At 40.1% G+C, this 18114-nt stretch overlaps 1 protein-coding gene across 4 annotated transcripts; it reads left to right on the forward strand.

The window, feature by feature from the left end:
- Positions 1-1335: 1335 nt before the first annotated feature.
- Positions 1336-16172, forward strand: LOC136429975 (cleavage and polyadenylation specificity factor subunit 6-like). 4 transcript variants are annotated; one of them, XM_066420166.1, is made up of 19 exons: positions 1336-1467; positions 2640-2726; positions 4381-4488; positions 5226-5329; positions 5896-5961; positions 6534-6613; positions 7161-7370; positions 7836-7939; positions 8217-8249; positions 9044-9085; positions 10088-10117; positions 10455-10665; positions 11059-11270; positions 11694-11797; positions 12411-12529; positions 12724-12809; positions 13018-13085; positions 13465-13702; positions 15692-16172. In XM_066420166.1, exons 1-18 carry the CDS (start codon positions 1408-1410, stop codon positions 13661-13663), a joined length of 1923 nt encoding a protein of 640 aa, XP_066276263.1. In that variant the 5' UTR covers positions 1336-1407; the 3' UTR covers positions 13664-13702; positions 15692-16172. The 4 variants fall into 4 exon arrangements, with proteins under 4 accessions (XP_066276263.1, XP_066276265.1, XP_066276266.1 ...); XM_066420168.1 differs by having other exon boundaries at positions 11697-11797; XM_066420169.1 differs by having other exon boundaries at positions 2640-2717.
- Positions 16173-18114: the final 1942 nt, after the last annotated feature.

The following is an 18114-nucleotide window of genomic DNA, read 5'->3' on the forward strand; positions in this document are numbered from 1 at the left end:
TTGTTTGGGGAGAGCCACACACCGCGCACGTAAAAGAACCCACCACACCTTTCGAAAAAGAGAAGGGGCAAATCCTTCACGTTACACCATTCACCCGGACTGGAGACCTGGCGCATCGGCCCGTCTTGTATCGACAGCCAACGAAAGGACCGAAAGGGTATGTCACGCCCGTAAAGTGCGGCATATGGGCATTTGAAAACTAAAGACGGGGTTTTAATCTCGTTCATTGTTACCGAGTTCATCATCAGTCGACGTGCTTTCGCTACGACGGGGTTATTATCAATAATATATATGATATAATGATATTATTAATAATAATAACCCCGTCGTAGCGAAAGCACGTCGACTGATGATGAACTCGGTAACAATGAACGAGATTAAAACCCCGTCTTTTAAATGCCCACCAAGTGTCCTATCGAAATAGCGCAAAATTCGGAAAATCTGGCAGCTTCTTATAAGACTCTCTGAGTCGTTGTTTTTTTAGATGTCTTTAGGCTATACTGCATAATACGGGTGAAAATTGGTCGAGTCAAGGACATTATAGAATAGTTTATTGCAAATTCATGCCCGTAGGCTAATTGCATGTTGACAACAATGTCGAAATACAAATGTAAGGTAAAACAAAGGTATACATGAATACAAAATCATTCTATATTGCTATTCTACAGTAAGTTTCTATATCTACGGTACTAATGCGGGGTTTGATTTCTTCTCTGAAAGCAGTGGAAAATAAAAAGTCCCACACTTTCAATGATGAGTGGGCTGGATGATTTTAAAAGGAATATGAGTTTCTGTGTATTTCTTAATTTAGAAAAGTTTTTGGAGATTTCGGATACTTTCGTGAATAATCTGCTTCTTTCGGTTTCAAATTCGGGACATTCGCATATTCTATATATTATATAATGTCCTTGGCCGAGTCCATAATTCAGTAAAAATGAACGAGATTTAGGAAAACGTCTTCAGTTTTCATATACCATATTATATAGATAGTGCTTTCTTGTAGTTTGAAATGGAACATTGTACAGCCTAGAACCTAATCATTGTATAGCATTGAACCTTCCTGTAGCTTTTAGTAGTTTGAGATAAGTAGCTAGTAGCATTTCATCTTTGCCTTACATTGTACCTGTTACAATCGTTGTGCAATAAACTTTGACTTGACTTGACTTGACTATACCCATGGCCTATCCAAGGAGCGCAAACTTCGAAAAATCTGGTAGCCTCTAAAGACTTTTTTTTTTAAATTTTCAATTTAGGTGTCTTTTTAATGACCTTTAATAGGCTATGCTTTTGAAATTTGGCCCCACCTTGTATGATCTTGTGTTGGCGGGAAAAAAACGACCACGTGTTGTGCGTGATCTCCCATGATGCACCAGGTGATCGCTGATCGGCAGACAGACAGGAAGAAAGATGGCGGACGGAGTGGATATAGATCTGTACGCCGACGATTTGGAGCAGGAATTCACCCAGGTAGGGACCTCAAACAACAACCAAACTGCTTCGGAACTGTACCCAGAAGATTAGTGAATGTTTTGAGTAGCATGGGCTTGCCGTACGAGCTAGAGGGTGTGCATATTTTGAGGAAATCCGATGTGTTTTTGCAAAAAATGTCGTTTGACAAAGAAGGGACGCCATGCTGTTTTGGCCACGCCGCCTAATAATTTTTGTCTCAGAAGTAGCTGCGATGTTTCTTGGGCTCGACCTAAGAAATAGAAGAAATGAAACTAGATACTACTGTTATTAAATGTGGTGCTTGCATATTGTTCAGATTTGTCGTAGTTTTGCAGAAGTTTTCTGATTTGCTAGACGGAAACACGTTTTTGTTGTCACAGAGCCTTGTCACAAAATCAGGTCACAGTTCTCGAGAAAATGGCCACGAAAAAAGTAGACATTCCAAAACCACAACAACTTGTGTGTCCAGTAGCAAGGAAGTTTCATCGGTTTATATGTTTTTGGAGTTTTTTTGTACATGGTGATTTATATAGTTGTTGTGTTAGAAAATATTGGGCTTTGCAGGCGAAAATATAATTTTTTAAACTAAAATTTACAAAACACGGCAGAATCAGCAGAAAGTATAACTTAAGGGTTGGGCAGGGTTTAATTTTTAAATCATATCCCATTCTGTGTTGGTTTGTGTACCATTTTTGTTGAGTACAACTATTATGTTTTGTGTGTGTTGAGAAATAAATTATTTTGAAATGAAAATATCAGTCCACATTTTGTACGGAATGTTGTTAATTTGTTGTTTTTGTCTGTGAATGCCATTATTTTTTATCATCAGCAGCACCTTTGCGTAAAGTCTAATTCTGACAGAATTTGATGTAAATAATGTGCAATCAAAAGTGTCCGGCTGAAGTAGAAAACACCTCTTGCTATGTGAAGTTATCCACCCTGTCCAAACAGTTTCTCTTTAGTTTCAATCTTGAAGTCATAGACCAAGGAGATTATTAACTCTTTTCTTAGACTAAGTAAGGCCCACTTTAGACTGACAACAGTATCGGTTGTACAACTATCGCTGGAGACTTCTCGGACAATAACAACAGTCGGATGATATATAAATAATATTCAACCGTCATCAGTCTTAAAGCGGGCCTAAGACTAAGAGTCTTCAGACATGGTAACAATGAACACCTTTGTTAAAGGAGGGTGAGTTCGGCGACGCAGACCTGTACAACGATGTCATCACTGGGAACGCCGGTCCCGACGGCGAGGGTGGGGAGGTAAGAAAGGTTGGTGGTGAAGTGTTCCCTGTAAACACATCCTTTTCCCCCTCACTTCTGCTTAACATGTAACAAATGCTTCACACTGCACTGTAGGATGAGAATGTTTGCAATGGTTTTCCCCGTGTTTAGTGGCAACCTCTTTTAGTCTTTACTGTGACCATAAAACCACCGCAATCATCTCCCCTTTTATTAAGTTTTACAGTAAAACCCTACATGACAGTTTCAACGTCGAACTACAAATACTTCATACATGTACTATAAAAGGGACAACTTTTGCAATGGCTTTATGGTTGCATATTTTACAGTGACCTCTTAACAGCGGCCACAAAACCACCGCAACCATTTCCTGTTTTACAGTAAAACCCTGCATGGTAGTTTCAACGGCGACCTTTAAAACCACTGCGAACATTCCATTTTCTCTCTACCACGAAATCAGATCCCATTCACGACATTTCCCCTTTTGCCGTAGTAACTAATTTTCTGTCACTGAGTGTCATAATCTTTGTTTTTTCGTGATAACACTGGCAAATTAATAATAACTTTATTGCAAGTTCATGCCCGAAGGCTAATTGCAGACAAACAAGTACATGGGAATACATGGGAATCAAAAATAGGTATCTAGGCTACTGTCAAAGTTCTAAGTTAACTAAGGTTGACTATGGTTGGGTTTGACTTCTTTTTTGAAGGCAGTGGAAAATGAAGAGACCCACGTTTTTCATCGTAAGTGGGTTTGTTGATTTTAGTAGTGATATGGATTTTTGTAAGCTATTCAAATGGTGAAAGCTAGTAGAATTAACGGAAGCTGTTTTATATAAATCGTTTCTTTCGGCCTCATATAGAGGGCATTGGCAAAGGAAATGTATTTCATTTTCCACTGCGTTCATTGTACAAAACTTACACATTCTCTCGTGAGCGGGCAGCTTTTTATATCTACCCTTTTCTAACAAGCATGTGTGCAAGTTTGATCTTGAAAACATAACATAGGATTTATCAAATATTAATGAAAATACATGGTCAGAGTTATGGGGCAGGACTTAGTTCCTGGCACTATCAGTAAATAGATCGCTCCCCTGAAATATAAGCTTCAATTTGTGCCAACTAAAACATCACCATCCCAGTAGGACCTATCCAATTTCCATTACCAAAGGTTATCAGATCTTTTCAACCATTGTTATTTTGAAGACACTGTTGTAACTTTTCCCCTTCCCGATACGTTCCTCCACAACAAACATGGTGGTCAAAGGTCGAATGCCCACCTGTTGCTACTATTTCTTTCCCAGCTAAGGGACGGACCAATAGATATAAACGGGGTTGGGGGGGGGGGATGGTTTCTGAAAATGATAATGTTTATGAAAGTCCGGGCAAAAAATGTGAACAGAAATTGGTTAGAATATGGATAAAATGATTGAAAAAAAATTGGTAGCACAGTTTAAGAAAAACAAGTTGATGCAAACTGCTGATTTAAAGAAATATAGACATTTTGATGTGCCCTCAGTCCTTTTTGGTTCGACCTTTACCACATTTGCTTGCTGTAGACCAAAAAGTAGTGCTTTTAAACCAGATGCTGTGTTTTTGCATTGGCTGTATGATGATGACAGGTGATTTTGTGAATCAGGAATATACAGACCATATGTTGATCCTCCCCATCCCCTCCCTACAGTACATGGAGGGTCCCACCACCCCCACGGAGCACAAGACCAGCTCCGTCCCCTCCCACAGCGCTTACCAGGGCAGGCGGTGGTCTGTGTACATAGGAAACCTCACCTGGGTAAGTACAGACTCATTGTAGACTGTCTGTTGTATTCTCTTAAGATTTAGGATGCAAATTGATATCTAAAGGATTTCATGTTTGCAGTGTATTTATTTTTTAGAAGGCCTAGTTGCTGTACACAGAATGTGTGTTTGTTGAAGTACAATTTTGTAAAGGATTAACTTCTTGTGCCCTGCTTTTGTTATGTATAGTGATGAATTTGGGTGGGTAACTTGATACTTGCCATTCTCATATGACAGGTTGCAACCATAAATGAAACAATATCAGATATATTTGCATCAATGTTTCTGTCCACACATCTTCGGAGTTTGAAATACCACCTGTATATGCAGGTTAGTGTAGGAGTTGTGCTGTTTTTGTCTACCTGCACTGGCCCATGGTACAGCCAGTGACACTTGAGACATATGACAGTTGTGGCCCCCAAAAATGCCTTTCATTCTTCTTGGTGGTATATACTATTATCCTTGCATACAGCATATGAATTATAACTTAGGCTTCAATACGGCACTATCAAAATATTGTTTTGTGATGGAGAAAGGCAAAGGAAAAATTTTGATTTGTGGTGTGTATGTAAAACTTTTCTGGTGCAGGTATGTAGAAAAAACAAAAGATTTTAAGCCCTCATGCATATGAACATATGTCGGTCCTAGCATGCCAAAGGTTATGTTTGTTCAACCTTCATCAACGTTATGTTTGTTTGATTTCTATGCTGAGATATTGTTCTCTCCCTATAGTGGACGACTGATGCGGACCTGTCTGAAGCCATCCTGTCAGTCGGAGTGAAGGACCTTCTGGAGATCAAGTTCTACGAGAACAGAGCAAATGGACAGTCCAAAGGGTACGCCAAAAATAATTACTCAAGCAGCTGGATAAGATTTTGAAACAGTCAGATGTTTCAGACAGTATCCACTGTCTTTCGTCAGTGACTAACGATAGGACTGAGAACACCAGGTTTTATACCAAAACTCTGAATAGATATGTTAATGAGGTTAAGACAATTTAGGACAATTTAGTCCAAAGGGTAGGTGTACACTGTTATTAATAGAGTTTTCATAGTGATCTAGATGATCAGAATGGTGTGGAAAATGTGTCTAGAAGTTGTTGTGTCATTTCGAAGATGAATTGAATTACAAGAAAGCTGTATTGTCTATATGAATATACAGTCAATCCTGTAGAAGTCACCACCACCACATTAAAGGTCACCTGGCCAATGTGACCACTTTTTGGTATGGTGGTCCCTTAGATAATTCTTCCCATTGACTTATTTAGAATCCTGTCTATACTGTCCACCTGTCCACATAGACCAGATTTTATCAGTCCCCTGAGTGGTCTTCTTGGGCAGGTTTGACTGTACCTGGTGTGAAAATATATGCACAGTTCTTAATACGTCTGACTCTGTTACAGGTTCTGTGTCTGCCACTTTGGGTCTGAGCAGTCTCCCAGGATCCTGATGGACAAACTACCCAGGAAGTAAGTTCGACACCAGATCTCTTATGTGCACGTCTGTTATGTATTATGCTAGCCTGAATTCAATCAAGCCTCCTGTGACCGCTTGCCGCCCTGTAAACGCCTCGCAGGGGAGAGAAACCCCCGGACAGCTGGAGTTTGTGTTATACAGACTAGTATTATGCTACTTGTGAATATCCTATTATAGTGAAAAGTGATCTCAAACCAGTTTGGCTTGCTGAGAGCTCCATCTTGTCGTGACAGATAAGACAGATGCTCCGTACAGTATTTACATGTTCACTGCACTGGGGAAATTCCTCAAACTCTTGATGACTTGCCAAATGAACAGCACACCACAGCTTAACGTCCCCTCCTGAGGATTGTGACCCTTTATAGTAGCATGCATGTCAGATTCAAACTGCTGAACTCTATTTCCAGAGGCACAGTCAGTAACTGCTGGACTGGGCTAGCTACATATTTCCTATCACTCTAGACTAGCAACCTCGAAGTATGACAATGTTATGACATTTCTTGTGTATGACTATGAGTGCTAACCTTTCTGTGCATGTCTGTAATGATAACTGCTTCTGTTTCAGGGACCTCCATGGACAGAATCCAGTCGTACGTCCCTGTAACCGACAGAGTCTCAACGAGTTCGAAATGCAGTCCAGGAAAAGTAAGGCTGGATTTTAAACATTTCCAAAAACGTAAAGGGTCTGGAATATTGTGGAACACTTTAATGGAATTGCCATCATTAGTTAGTTACTAGCACCTATATAAAGTACTGACTTTTGATCCATGTAGAAATGGAGTCCGTCTTGTGAATGTGCATATGCTATTATCAAAGTAGCTATACTGTTCATTGTTCAATTTTTTTGTCTCTCCCACTCATTGTTTGGGAGACCATGTTGTCAATTTTCCTTGTTAAATCTGCTGTTTCAACCTTGTAAGAATACATTTTCATAAATTTCATGTCATGAAGGTCAGATTTTTTGGACCAACAGTGTGAAATTTTTGTATGTCCTAACTAGTTCATTTCTATCCCGGAATAGAAGCCCTGATTGTTATTGATTAACCTTCTCCCTGCTGTCTAACTCTGTAACCAATAGAGAATGGGGTGCCAAACGGCCACTTCAGTGTGCTTAAGGTTAAAAGATAAAGCTGCTGGTAAAGGAATTCAGGGTGTTAATGGTATCAATAAAATGTTCTGTTCACCTTTCCAGCAACTGGTGCATCTGACAACCGGGGCCCGCCAGGCTTCCAGCAGCGGGGAGGGATGGGGCCGCCCAACCGCGGTCCGCCTCCCCCGGGGATGGGGAGAGGACGCGGGCGTGGCCGTTTCCCTAACGACAAGGGGCCACACCCACATCCTGACCGCTTCCCCGGCCCGCCCGGACCCGGAGGACCGCCGCCCTTCCCACCGGGACCTCCTGGTCAGTTGTCGATCATTTTTATGTCAGGGTATAGCTAGCACCTCTGTTAAGAAGATTTAGTACAAGTTAGATGTATTGATGAAGGTTAAACATCCAGGTAATAAGATACACAAAAGTTACTTAAGCAATTGGAAAAGTTTTTATAATCAACTAATGTTTCAACTTTCAGACAACATCCGCTATCTTTTTGTCAGTGACCATTTACAAAACTTATCCAGTTGTTTGAGTACCTTTTTGTATTGTGTACAAGTTTGGTGTTTCTTAGAGATTAAACTGGCAGTATTGAAGAGCAATATTGTAAATAGGTACTGAAAATTGTCAAAAGTCCATTTGGCAAAAGATTAGGAACATGGATAGATACATATTATTAAGTCATCAAAATTGTGCTATATATGTATCATAAAAAAGATAACAAAATTGAAAATCCAGAATTGATGTCATCCTCTCCTTTTCAATGTCCTTCAGGTCCTCCCCGAGGACCCCCTGGCCCCCCACCCGGTCCTGGAGGACCCCCTCCCCCTGGCATGGGGGGACCCCCCAACAGAGGACCACCCCCTCCCAGGATGGAGGTAAGTACAAGTCTATGTTCTCATCACTTTTTGCAGGGCCTTTTATAAGTTATATTTATAAGTCCTTCAGGTCCAGGCATACTGTTAGAAGCAACCTGAAAAGAAACGAAGAAAGCAGAAAATTTTTTATTCGTAAAAACATGTATTATGTGTTCCCCTTCCCCGTTTTCATGCTGACAATGTTGTAATGGAAGGAAAAAGAGGAGAATTACAAATGTACCATGAATTGTTTTCCTGTTGAACTGACACTTGTTTCTCCCATTGACTGTTACCCTAGTTTCGAGACAGACCATGGGGACCACCTAATGAGGTATAGCAAACTTTATCAAGTAGCAACAGTGCTAAGGTTGTTGTTTGTGTTCCTGGATCACAAATGTTGTCATTCATGTATAGATTTTCACACCGCATTGATGGATATTCAACCACGTCTAAGAAACTACGTACACTATTTATACATACTAAGCCGTGAACCACTGACAAGGAATTTGCCATTCATACCATATGCAAGATGAATACGATAGTCAGATTGGAACTGTTATACAGAAAGATCTGTCTACAAAGTCATAATGAAACTTGGTTTCTTGTAGTCATGAAACTGAATATAAACTCTTTGGAATTAATCAACGATGTGTACTAGTATTTTAGGTGATTATCAAGAGCAATTATTATATGTAGCTGGCCAATGTTGTCTCAATGTAGAGTGAAGCTTTAGATATTACTGGTTGTAACACTAAGTAGGGAAAAGGGGGCAGTGGCAGTAAATACACAGCAGTTAATTAATCAAGTTGGGACCTACGGCAGGGCTCGTAATTAACATGTTTCCTGGTGGATTTAACATGGGCCAAATAAGCACACTTCACTTAACATTTATCTCACTGGAAGAGCACACATAAATCATTTTGACCTCTCCATTAAATAACCCTGGGCATTTAGTTAAAACAACAATTTTATACAACTAACTTGATGGCAACAATCACAATATTGTGGTCTCAAGAACTGTATTGACTGTACTGTGTTATTAGTAGCTCATGACAATGCCACAATTACCATGTATGAAGTTGAAATTAACGTTACTTTGGGACTTGATTTCCCGTCTCTGTGCAGCACATTGAGCGACCACGCCATTTCATGCCTGACCACGGACGTGTATGTACTACTATTAGATTACTGTGGATGTCCAAGGTGGCACTAATGAAAGCTTACCTAGCCCAGATGTCAACGTTTCTTGGCCCTAAACCACTAGGATGTGCTTAGTTTTGAGCCCTGTCTTGTTAAATGTATATGTATTATATTAGTTGACATAGCGTGTATGTAGCAATGTATGTATATATTGTCATAGATACTTAGTTTAGTCAAACATGAGCTTTCTTTGTATAAGTGAGCCAGACTTAGCCCAATTACCCATTTACTGAATCTTACATTCAAAATGCCCTTTGCACGAGGATCCTGCTATATTTGCAACTGTAACGTTATATGTTTAGCTCAGTTTGATTCTCACACAGTTACCAATGTATATGTACTTATGTGTTGTGTAGCAATCTAACTTCTTGCTCTACAGTCAAATTTCACAAGCTAGGAGCACTGTAAAAAAATTGTTGATGCATTAAAATTGCATAGTTGTCAACCTTCTAAAGACAAAATGCCAATAGAGATAGCAACGATGAAATAGTGTGCTACAATGGCTTACAATCACATGACTTGTGCTTTCAGTGTATTCATGGATAGAAAAGTAGGGTTGTGGTTTTGGCTTTCTGTAAACCTCAGCACCCATGTTGGTATTCTAGCTGGAAGAATTTAAAGGAAAGCTTAGCAAATGCTCAAATCTTTTTGTGCTTTATCAAGTTTATATCAACACTAAATTATTTGAAGGCAATGAAATACCTATTAGATGTAGAATCTCTGAACAGATTTTTTCCCTTCCATGGTATTCAAATCCTCTATTACACAGTATTTCTCATCATTCAAAGTGAAAAAATCATGTACTACAAAACGTTTTGAGATTTGTTATTTGAATTGCACTGTACGTGATGTTCATTCGTAGAAATGTAAAATGTTGCTTTTAAGGTTCTGCATATCTTTAGTACTTTGCATGTGCACTCAGAAAAGATTAAGATTTATAAGCTAAATGTAAATTTTCTGTTCCTACAGCGCATGGATGGACCATGGAGAGGACCAGAGGTGGGTTCAGTTTCCTGCTTGTTTAGAAAAACATTTCTTATAAACTTTTATAACAATGTTTGGCATTTGATGGTTAGTTTTTAAAATTTTGTATAGTTTCTCCCTCAAGCTTACATACATACTACATGGTGATGTCCAAGAAGAAAGTAATGTGTGTTGGTATAAAACCTGGTTCTCCAGTAGTTCACTTTAGTCACTGACGAAAGATAGCCGATGCTCTCTGAAACATCTGTTTCAAAATTTTATCCAGTTGCTTGAGTAACTGTCATTAGGCGTATCTTATTACCCGAATGTCTTACCTTCATCAACGTTATGTGTGTTGTTGTTTCTCTGTCAGCCCGGCCCCCCTCGAGGTCCACCCCCTGGCATGCAGCTGCCTCCCCCTCCCGGCCCAGGGGGTCCGATGCCGGGACCGCCCCGCGGACCGTCACCTGGCCCGCCCCAGGGTCCGCCCCATGGCCAGGGTCCACCGCACCACGGGCCACCACACGGACACGGACCGCATGGGCACCATGGCCATGGGCCACCTCCGCCACAGGATAACAGAGGTTAGCTTTCACCCTCTACGCCCTTTGAAAAATTTGAAATTTGCTTTGATCTATTCGCTTTCAAGGGGCCTAACCATGAACTGGTCATTACAAGAAAGAGACAATTTACAGTCAATGCACCAAGAACTACGACTGTTGCGGGTAGAAAGAAAACTATGGGAGCTAAGGAAGCTCACCATAAACCGGACAAAGTGGAGAGATTTGAAGAAAGAAAGACTGATTGCAGCTTCAGGGTGTTCAGACTACTGCAGCAGTAGAACATAGTGGAGTACTACTTGCCTTCACTGAACCTCTTTCATGTCGTAATTTTTTTGGGTTCAGGTTAGACTAGAAGTTTCACCTCATGAAAAACGTGTGAAAGAAAAAAGATGACATTTCTGTTATCCTTCATAGGATATGGACCTCCACCATCACAAGGACCACCTGGCCCCCCTCCCCCAGCCTTACCCCCTCGCCCAGGACCCCCTCCTCCTCCCCAGCACGGCCCCCCTACAAGTCTGGGCCCCCCTCCAGCCGGCCCACCGCCCGCAGGACACAACCCCCCTCCTGCCCCCCACGTCAACCCTGCCTTCTTCCCACCACCACAAGGACAGCCTGATCCCAGAGTAAGTGCTCCAGATCTAGCCTTGGACTACTGTAAATGCAGAAATGTTCGCAGGGATTTAATTTCGCGGTAGAAAGAAAATGGAGTGTTCGTGGTGGATTTGAGTTCGCTTTTGAAACTATAGTAGAGCTACAGACACACAATGAAACAGCTTTTTGCAGGGGTTTTAAGTTCGCGGTAAAGAGTTCCCTGCGAAAACCATGAACATTTCTGCATTTACAGTATCCTAAAACTTGTATGCAGTAAACAATCTACATTTGATGTTCCATTCATTTACTATGTTTTCAACATCATGATCATACTATCAAGAGTTGAGCTTTTTGAATACTAGCATCCTTTGTGGCAAAGCAGTCACACTTATCAGCTAGCTTGTATTTCTTGCAATGCATAACTTGACGTGTTTTAAAATGTATTATTTTTACAGCAGCCCCCACCAGTCTCGGCAGCCAGCGATCCCTATGCTCGCCCCCCTCCCCCAGAGCACTACCCACCGGCGACCAGGGAACCGTACCAGCGACCGCCAGAGAGGTTTGTTGTACATCTAGCATCAGGGATTGAAATATTCACCAGCAATTTGCAAAACATACTACTGTAAATGCAATAATGTTCGCAGTGGTTTTTTGTTCGCGGTTTCCGATGTAAAGTCTTTACCGCGAACTTAAAACCTCTGCAAAAAGCCGCTCCATTGTGTAACTGTAGCGCTACTTTTGTTGCAAATGCAATCTCAAAACCACCGCAAACACTCCATTTTCTCCCTACCGCGAAATTAAAATTTAAATCTCCGCAAACATTTCTGCATTTACAGTATTTGGCAACGTGCCATTAGAAAGACTGAGAAGGTATATGGTTGGGTATAGGTAATCACATAATGACATACAGATACAGGTTTAGAAAATAAGAATCTAGTGATGGGCACAGTACTAGGAATGACATATTGCATGTGAATAGCATTTATAAACCTGTTTTATTCTCAACTGCACAAAGACTGGAAAAGTTGCCTGAGTTTTATATATGATTCTATGCCTAAGGAGAGTACATAGACCTGTGTTGTGAATGGCTGTTAGCCATCTTGGACCATGTGGCAATGTTGAATATTCATATTTGTAAGCCATGACGCCATGTGTTATCCTGTATGTTTCAGACACGACTCGGCCCCTCCCGCGCCAGCACTGAGTGAGGCGGAGTTCGAGGAGATCATGAACCGGAACCGAGCGGTGTCCAGCAGCGCGATCTCGCGGGCCGTGGCTGATGCTAGCGCCGGTACGTCGTCTTCACACTCCTGTTCTTTCTTCTACTGTTACTGCTTCATTTGTGAAGGAGCTTTGATTGTCATCATTCCTGTTAAAAAAAACAGAGAACATGAGCTAGAATTTGTATTCATACTATTTTGTAAATCATAGATTTAAATGATTTTAAAGATATCATTTCTAACTTGATGGTCCATGTTTCACCAGGTGAGTATGGCAGTGCTATTGAGACCCTGGTCACAGCCATCTCCCTCATCAAGCAGTCTAAGGTGTCATCAGACGACAGGTGCAAGGTACGACATATGGATTTGAAATTTTGAGCATCTTGTTAGTTGAGAAATTACATCTGTAGTTGTAAGTAGCAGAAAATTATAATTCCAACTTTGGAACTAGGATGATATGAGAGGTATATAAAGTGAAGACATCAAGATACCATTATGTTACGAATGCAACAGAATAAGGAAGCAATTGTGACTGACAGGTTTGAACATTCATCCACAGGTTTTGATTAGTTCTCTCCAGGATTGTCTGCATGGCATTGAGGCGAAGTCCTACGGTTCTGGCTCCAGGTATGTACATGGTTATTGGTGGAACTTGATAAAAAATTTTAGAGTGGCAACATTCCGTGAAAAGGTAAAGCAGTCATCGTCAACTGAGGTGAAGCATGATGCTTTTTAAAGTAGCTAGTGGTAGTGCAATGCAGCTTCACTAGAGCTCACTTTTTTGGCCAAGCGCACGAAGTCACCCCTACTCTTCTTGATAAGTGTTTTGGGTTCTTTTACGTGCTTTACGACGTTTGATGATTGAGGCTTTTGCCTGAAGCTCCCTCATACACGGGGCTGCTGGCTTTACGTCACCATCCGAAATGGCGACATTCTGCTGATTTTTTATTTTATTTTTTTTTATAAAGTTCAATCCCTAACCATTACAATTTGTGATGCTTTTTAGGAAGCGGGACAGACACTCCCGCGAGCGAGACAGCAGCCCGAGCCGCCGGTCCTCCAAGAGCCGCAAGAGAGACCGCGAACGTGACCGCTCCCGGAGCCGCGAGAGGGACTACCGAGAGTACCGCGAGCGCAGCAGCAGGGAGAGAGACCACTACCGGGAGCACCGCGACAGAGACCGCGAACGTGATCGCCGCCGCTAGGAGGCAGCCCTGGACAACCCAACGTCTCGTAGTAGTCAGGTAAGCCCCACCATTGTGTCTCTTGTCCATCTTGTTACAGTTTTCTTCAATCTGATGACGGTTGTTAGAGATGGTTCACATGATTCTATCCATTGATGTTCAATGTTAGCTCGGGATCTGATATGTAATACTTTTGTGATGAATTCTCTTTTTGCTAAGAATTTATCGCCCTGGTTACAATTGCTTTGATGGATGGCCAAATTGTGCACTGAAATCCTTGAATATGAAAAGCAACTAAGGGTACCTTCCTTTGAAACTTAAGTCAAAGCTCTCCTTGACTTGGTTTAAAGGTGGAACAAACTGTTGTAAAGAATTTGAATCTTTTGTCTTCTACATCCTTTGTAAGTAGTAAGTGTTGTATATTTAGTCAGAGTGACTGTAGATGTAATGGCTTTTGTTATAACAGTCTGCCCGATATATTCTTGAAAGATGGATCATAAGCTGGAATAAGGACATCTATTGTAGCAGCTTGACCTTACAGTGTAATTTTTGTCTTGAGACAGCAGCACATGACGTACCACCATGTTCTGTTCCTTTGTGGGTGTTTGGTAGACATGCTTTTATCTCTAAGGTAGACACATTTTTAACATGAACAGTTTTTTTAAAAATTGACAATGGTCGAAATTGCTTCACCATCCATATTTAGAATTAGATGGTGACTGAAACGTTTTTATAAAAGGATGCTTTAGGCAATACCCGTCGTGGAAAGAACCTTGGAGTATGTCAGTGTTGCTGTCCAACTAATGTTTTATATCAATATTGTTCCTGTATTTGTGCATTTTCTGTATTCACCATGTTGACAATGATGTGTATGACCATGCTACAGATTGCAGGGAATATTGTAGTTCTTACATGTATGTTATAGTGATATACAAAATGTGTTTTTGACATTGTACATTTCAAGTGCTGGGGAGCTGAATTTGATCCTTTGCACTTAGTACGTTTGATTAACTGTCACAATTGTTTAACCTTTAGCACTCTGAAGTACCCGTTTGGCACCCTATTCCCTATTTGTTACAGACTTAGGCAGCAGGGAGAAGGTTAAAAAGATAAAGAGAAAAGTCACTTTTACTTGATTCACTTGGAAGTGTACCTAAAAAAACAATCTTTCAAATTTAAACAGCTAGCATTTGCTGGAAAATAGGTAATTTGCAAAGAAAAGGGCATGTACTTTGACATTACAATGCTCAAATGGAAGATCTAAAGAAATTTACTAAGAACTTGAAGATGAGTATCCATGCAAACTCTTGAAAGAAAAGATGAAATGATTTGTTAAAATCATTAACATTGAGATTTTGTGCAACCCCTCTTGGCTGTGAATATGTTGTTGGGTGGCTTCAGTGAATTGTGTCACCTTGAAATAGTTATGTAAAATAGCAAAATCTGTTTGGGGATGGAGCTGGGAGGTTTGTGTGAAGATGGAAGTGCAAGAAAAAAAATTATGTAGTATGGGAAGAAGTTACTGGAAAAAAAATACAAAAGGAAATAAAAATGGAAAAAAATGTAGTACTAATACTACTATGTCCTATTGATCCAGCACAAATAACATATTCACTCCTCTTCACAACCCTTTCTGGTTCTATCCCTTGTCTACTGACCCCTGCCTTCTGTGCCTGTCCATGTATCCCAAGGTAGTGTGCGTCCAAAACGAAGCATCTCCTACCCTCTGTCATTTACAATTGATGCTGGAATCTGAAAAAACTACAGAATAGTACTAGGTGTTACATGTACATATACATATACATGTACATATACCTTTAGCACTCTGAAGTACCCGTTTTGCACCCAATTCCCTATTGGTTACAGACTTAGGCAGCAGGGAGAAGGTTAAAATCGCTACCGTACCGTAGCATCCCCCCACCCAATGGAATACATTGACAGGTGCAGAGTGGTTCCCCCATTACCAGTTGTTCGTGCTGGGCAGGTGTCCTGTTGTGTCGGTGTGCCTGTGCTAACAACACATGATCTCCGTCTTCTCTCCCTCCCTAGGAATGTCAGCATAGGTCTACTGACGTGTACTGTTCACTCTAAATGACTTAGTCAACCCATAGATGTTGTGACTGTAAGTATAACGTAAACGTGTGGAGAAACAAGACGGAGCGAAGAGACAACAGGAGGCAGTGTGGGATCGGAGACACAGCAGAGAACAAGGGAAAAGGACTGAAAGACAGACGGAACGTCGTAAAATCCAGAAACTTCACTGTAGGAAGGTGACAAGGTTCACCCAAGTCGTCTGTTCAGAATTACGCAATTATGAGCGGAAAATTTAGTACTTGCCGTTTTACACGTGTTGTTAAAGTATGTAAAAGTAGTGTCCGTATTCTCCTAATCAGTAAAGAGTAAAGTCTTTTAATTCCGGACGTTTTTGTAGCGTATATCAAATGTTGAATTTTCGTCATTTATCAAGTTTTAGTTTTACTGTCGATTTAGGGATGATATTAGTAGGATGATATTAAAGGCCTAAATGTGATGAAGTGTGTCATTTCTTACTTGGGTGTTATTTTGTTGTACTGTAGCTGATGTGTGTGTTGCTTACTGTACAGGTTACACTATAGTATTGCTAATTATGTTTGACTAAAACATAACTTGCATTTGACTTGACCATTTAGAAATCTAGGCTTGTAGTAAAGGGAAATATCCAGGGAGTTCAAGCAAAACTCTGTGTTTTAGACGTCACGAGGTCATGTGATTATATAGTCATTTTCAAATATATGTTTTAAGGAAAGGTATAATAGAAGACTGACTTGTAGGTAGATGGGTAACAATGGTATACATATTTTGGGGGGGATGTGTCCGTAAATGTTTTTTTTTTCTGAATTTTGTATTTTTTCCTTAGTGTTGTTATTCGGTTTTTTTACATCTGATATAGCGAAAGAAACATTGTAAAACAGCTTTATTTATTTACTATGTATGAAGCCCACCTCATTAACCTACCTTTTATCGTAGTCTATGCTGTACATGTAGATGTTGGATTATCAAGTTTTTGAGTCGGCCTCCCCTTCATGTATTACCTTTCACAGTGTTGGCAGCATTGTGCCAATGCTGTGCGTGCATTTACAACACAACTGTTATAACGCAACAGCTTCACAGTTTCTAATGATAGAAATCTTACAGAAGGAGCTTTACACCTTGAACAATTTTCCATGTTTTGTATTCGTCAGTGTTTTAATAACTCTTACATGTTTGTGGGCACTGCTTTATAGAGTAGTGTGTATTACGTTCACTCTAAACGTCACTCTAGTCAGCATTCTGATGTCTTTGAATTTGAAGGAAAGAAGATTAGGTGTACAAAAAATATGTGGATGCCACCACCCTCACGGACCTGAGCTTGCTTCTGTTTAATGTCTACAATCACTGTCTTAGATGTGTAAAGCAATATGGTATTGATTAGCACATTTGCATAAAAGGTAAAATAAGGTAAATGTAGTGTTGATCCTGCTATTTTCTAAAGAAAAAGTTTTTAACAAAGGGTATGACTTAAGAACAAGCACACCTTCCTGTCATTAAGTGGCCAAAGAAATGTTATGCTGTACTGGCATATCTGTTAAAAGAAACTAAGTACACCGCTTCAAGCTATTAGATGGCTGGCCGTTTAACTCATTTGTCCAAATGTGTCGTTAACCTGGTTTTACTATGATGCTATCATATTTCCAAGTTGTTAGCGTTGTATTTATAACTACTTTCAAACAATAATATGATGAAACAAGCAATATATAACAATTAGGTTGAAAACAATCCATATGACTAGACCTGATATGGCGTTTTTGTTTCCCACGACTACTGTAGATAGCTTTATCAATTGCCTCTGTACCATAATGGCTTTTCCATGTTTAAACATTAATGCAAAACAGGGTTATTAGGACAGTGTGCTTTTCCAAGACCAATATCTTTTCAAACAATTGAACCCCAAATATAGTTGTTGTTATTAGTCTTTGAATAATACAATGCATTTTTATGCCAAGTTATTTTACCAATATGACTGTTGAAACAAATTTCTTCAGATGAGCATTTGTAGGAACATTTCGTTTTTTGTTCATTTATTTTTTGTTTAGTGGAAATCCTTCAGCGATGTTTGCCTCTCGGTTTGAAAATCATCTGAACATTCAATTGTATGTGTCAACGATAAATATATTTAAGAGTTAGGACTTTTATTTGATAACTAGATCCCCAAGATAAGACTTGATGTTGACAGTTTTTATGCAACCGTTGTCAGTTATTCTCTGATAGACATATGAAGTTTCATTGCTCCAATATGATGAAAGTGAAGGTTAGAAGAAACGAACAAAATATTAACCACATATGTCTGTCCAAGGCTGACTTACAGAAGGGGTATCTTGATTTTCCTAATGATGGCCCCTTAGCGAGATAAAGAAAGGCACTTTCACTCATTTTGTTGATGCAATAATGTGTAC

Source organism: Branchiostoma lanceolatum, chromosome 3 (assembly GCF_035083965.1).
Source record: "Branchiostoma lanceolatum isolate klBraLanc5 chromosome 3, klBraLanc5.hap2, whole genome shotgun sequence".
Lineage (NCBI taxonomy): Eukaryota > Metazoa > Chordata > Leptocardii > Amphioxiformes > Branchiostomatidae > Branchiostoma > Branchiostoma lanceolatum.

What these genes read in the sequence shown, in the direction of transcription:
- LOC136429975 (XM_066420166.1), top strand. Translation starts at nt 1,408, where the DNA reads ATGGCGGACGGAGTGGATATAGATCTGTACGCCGACGATTTGGAGCAG. An exon ending in ACATAGGAAACCTCACCTGG is followed by an intron (nt 4,489 to 5,225) that starts GTAAGTACAGAC and finishes CTCTCCCTATAG; the next exon opens with TGGACGACTGATGCGGACCT. An exon ending in CATCAGACGACAGGTGCAAG is followed by an intron (nt 12,810 to 13,017) that starts GTACGACATATG and finishes ATTCATCCACAG; the next exon opens with GTTTTGATTAGTTCTCTCCA.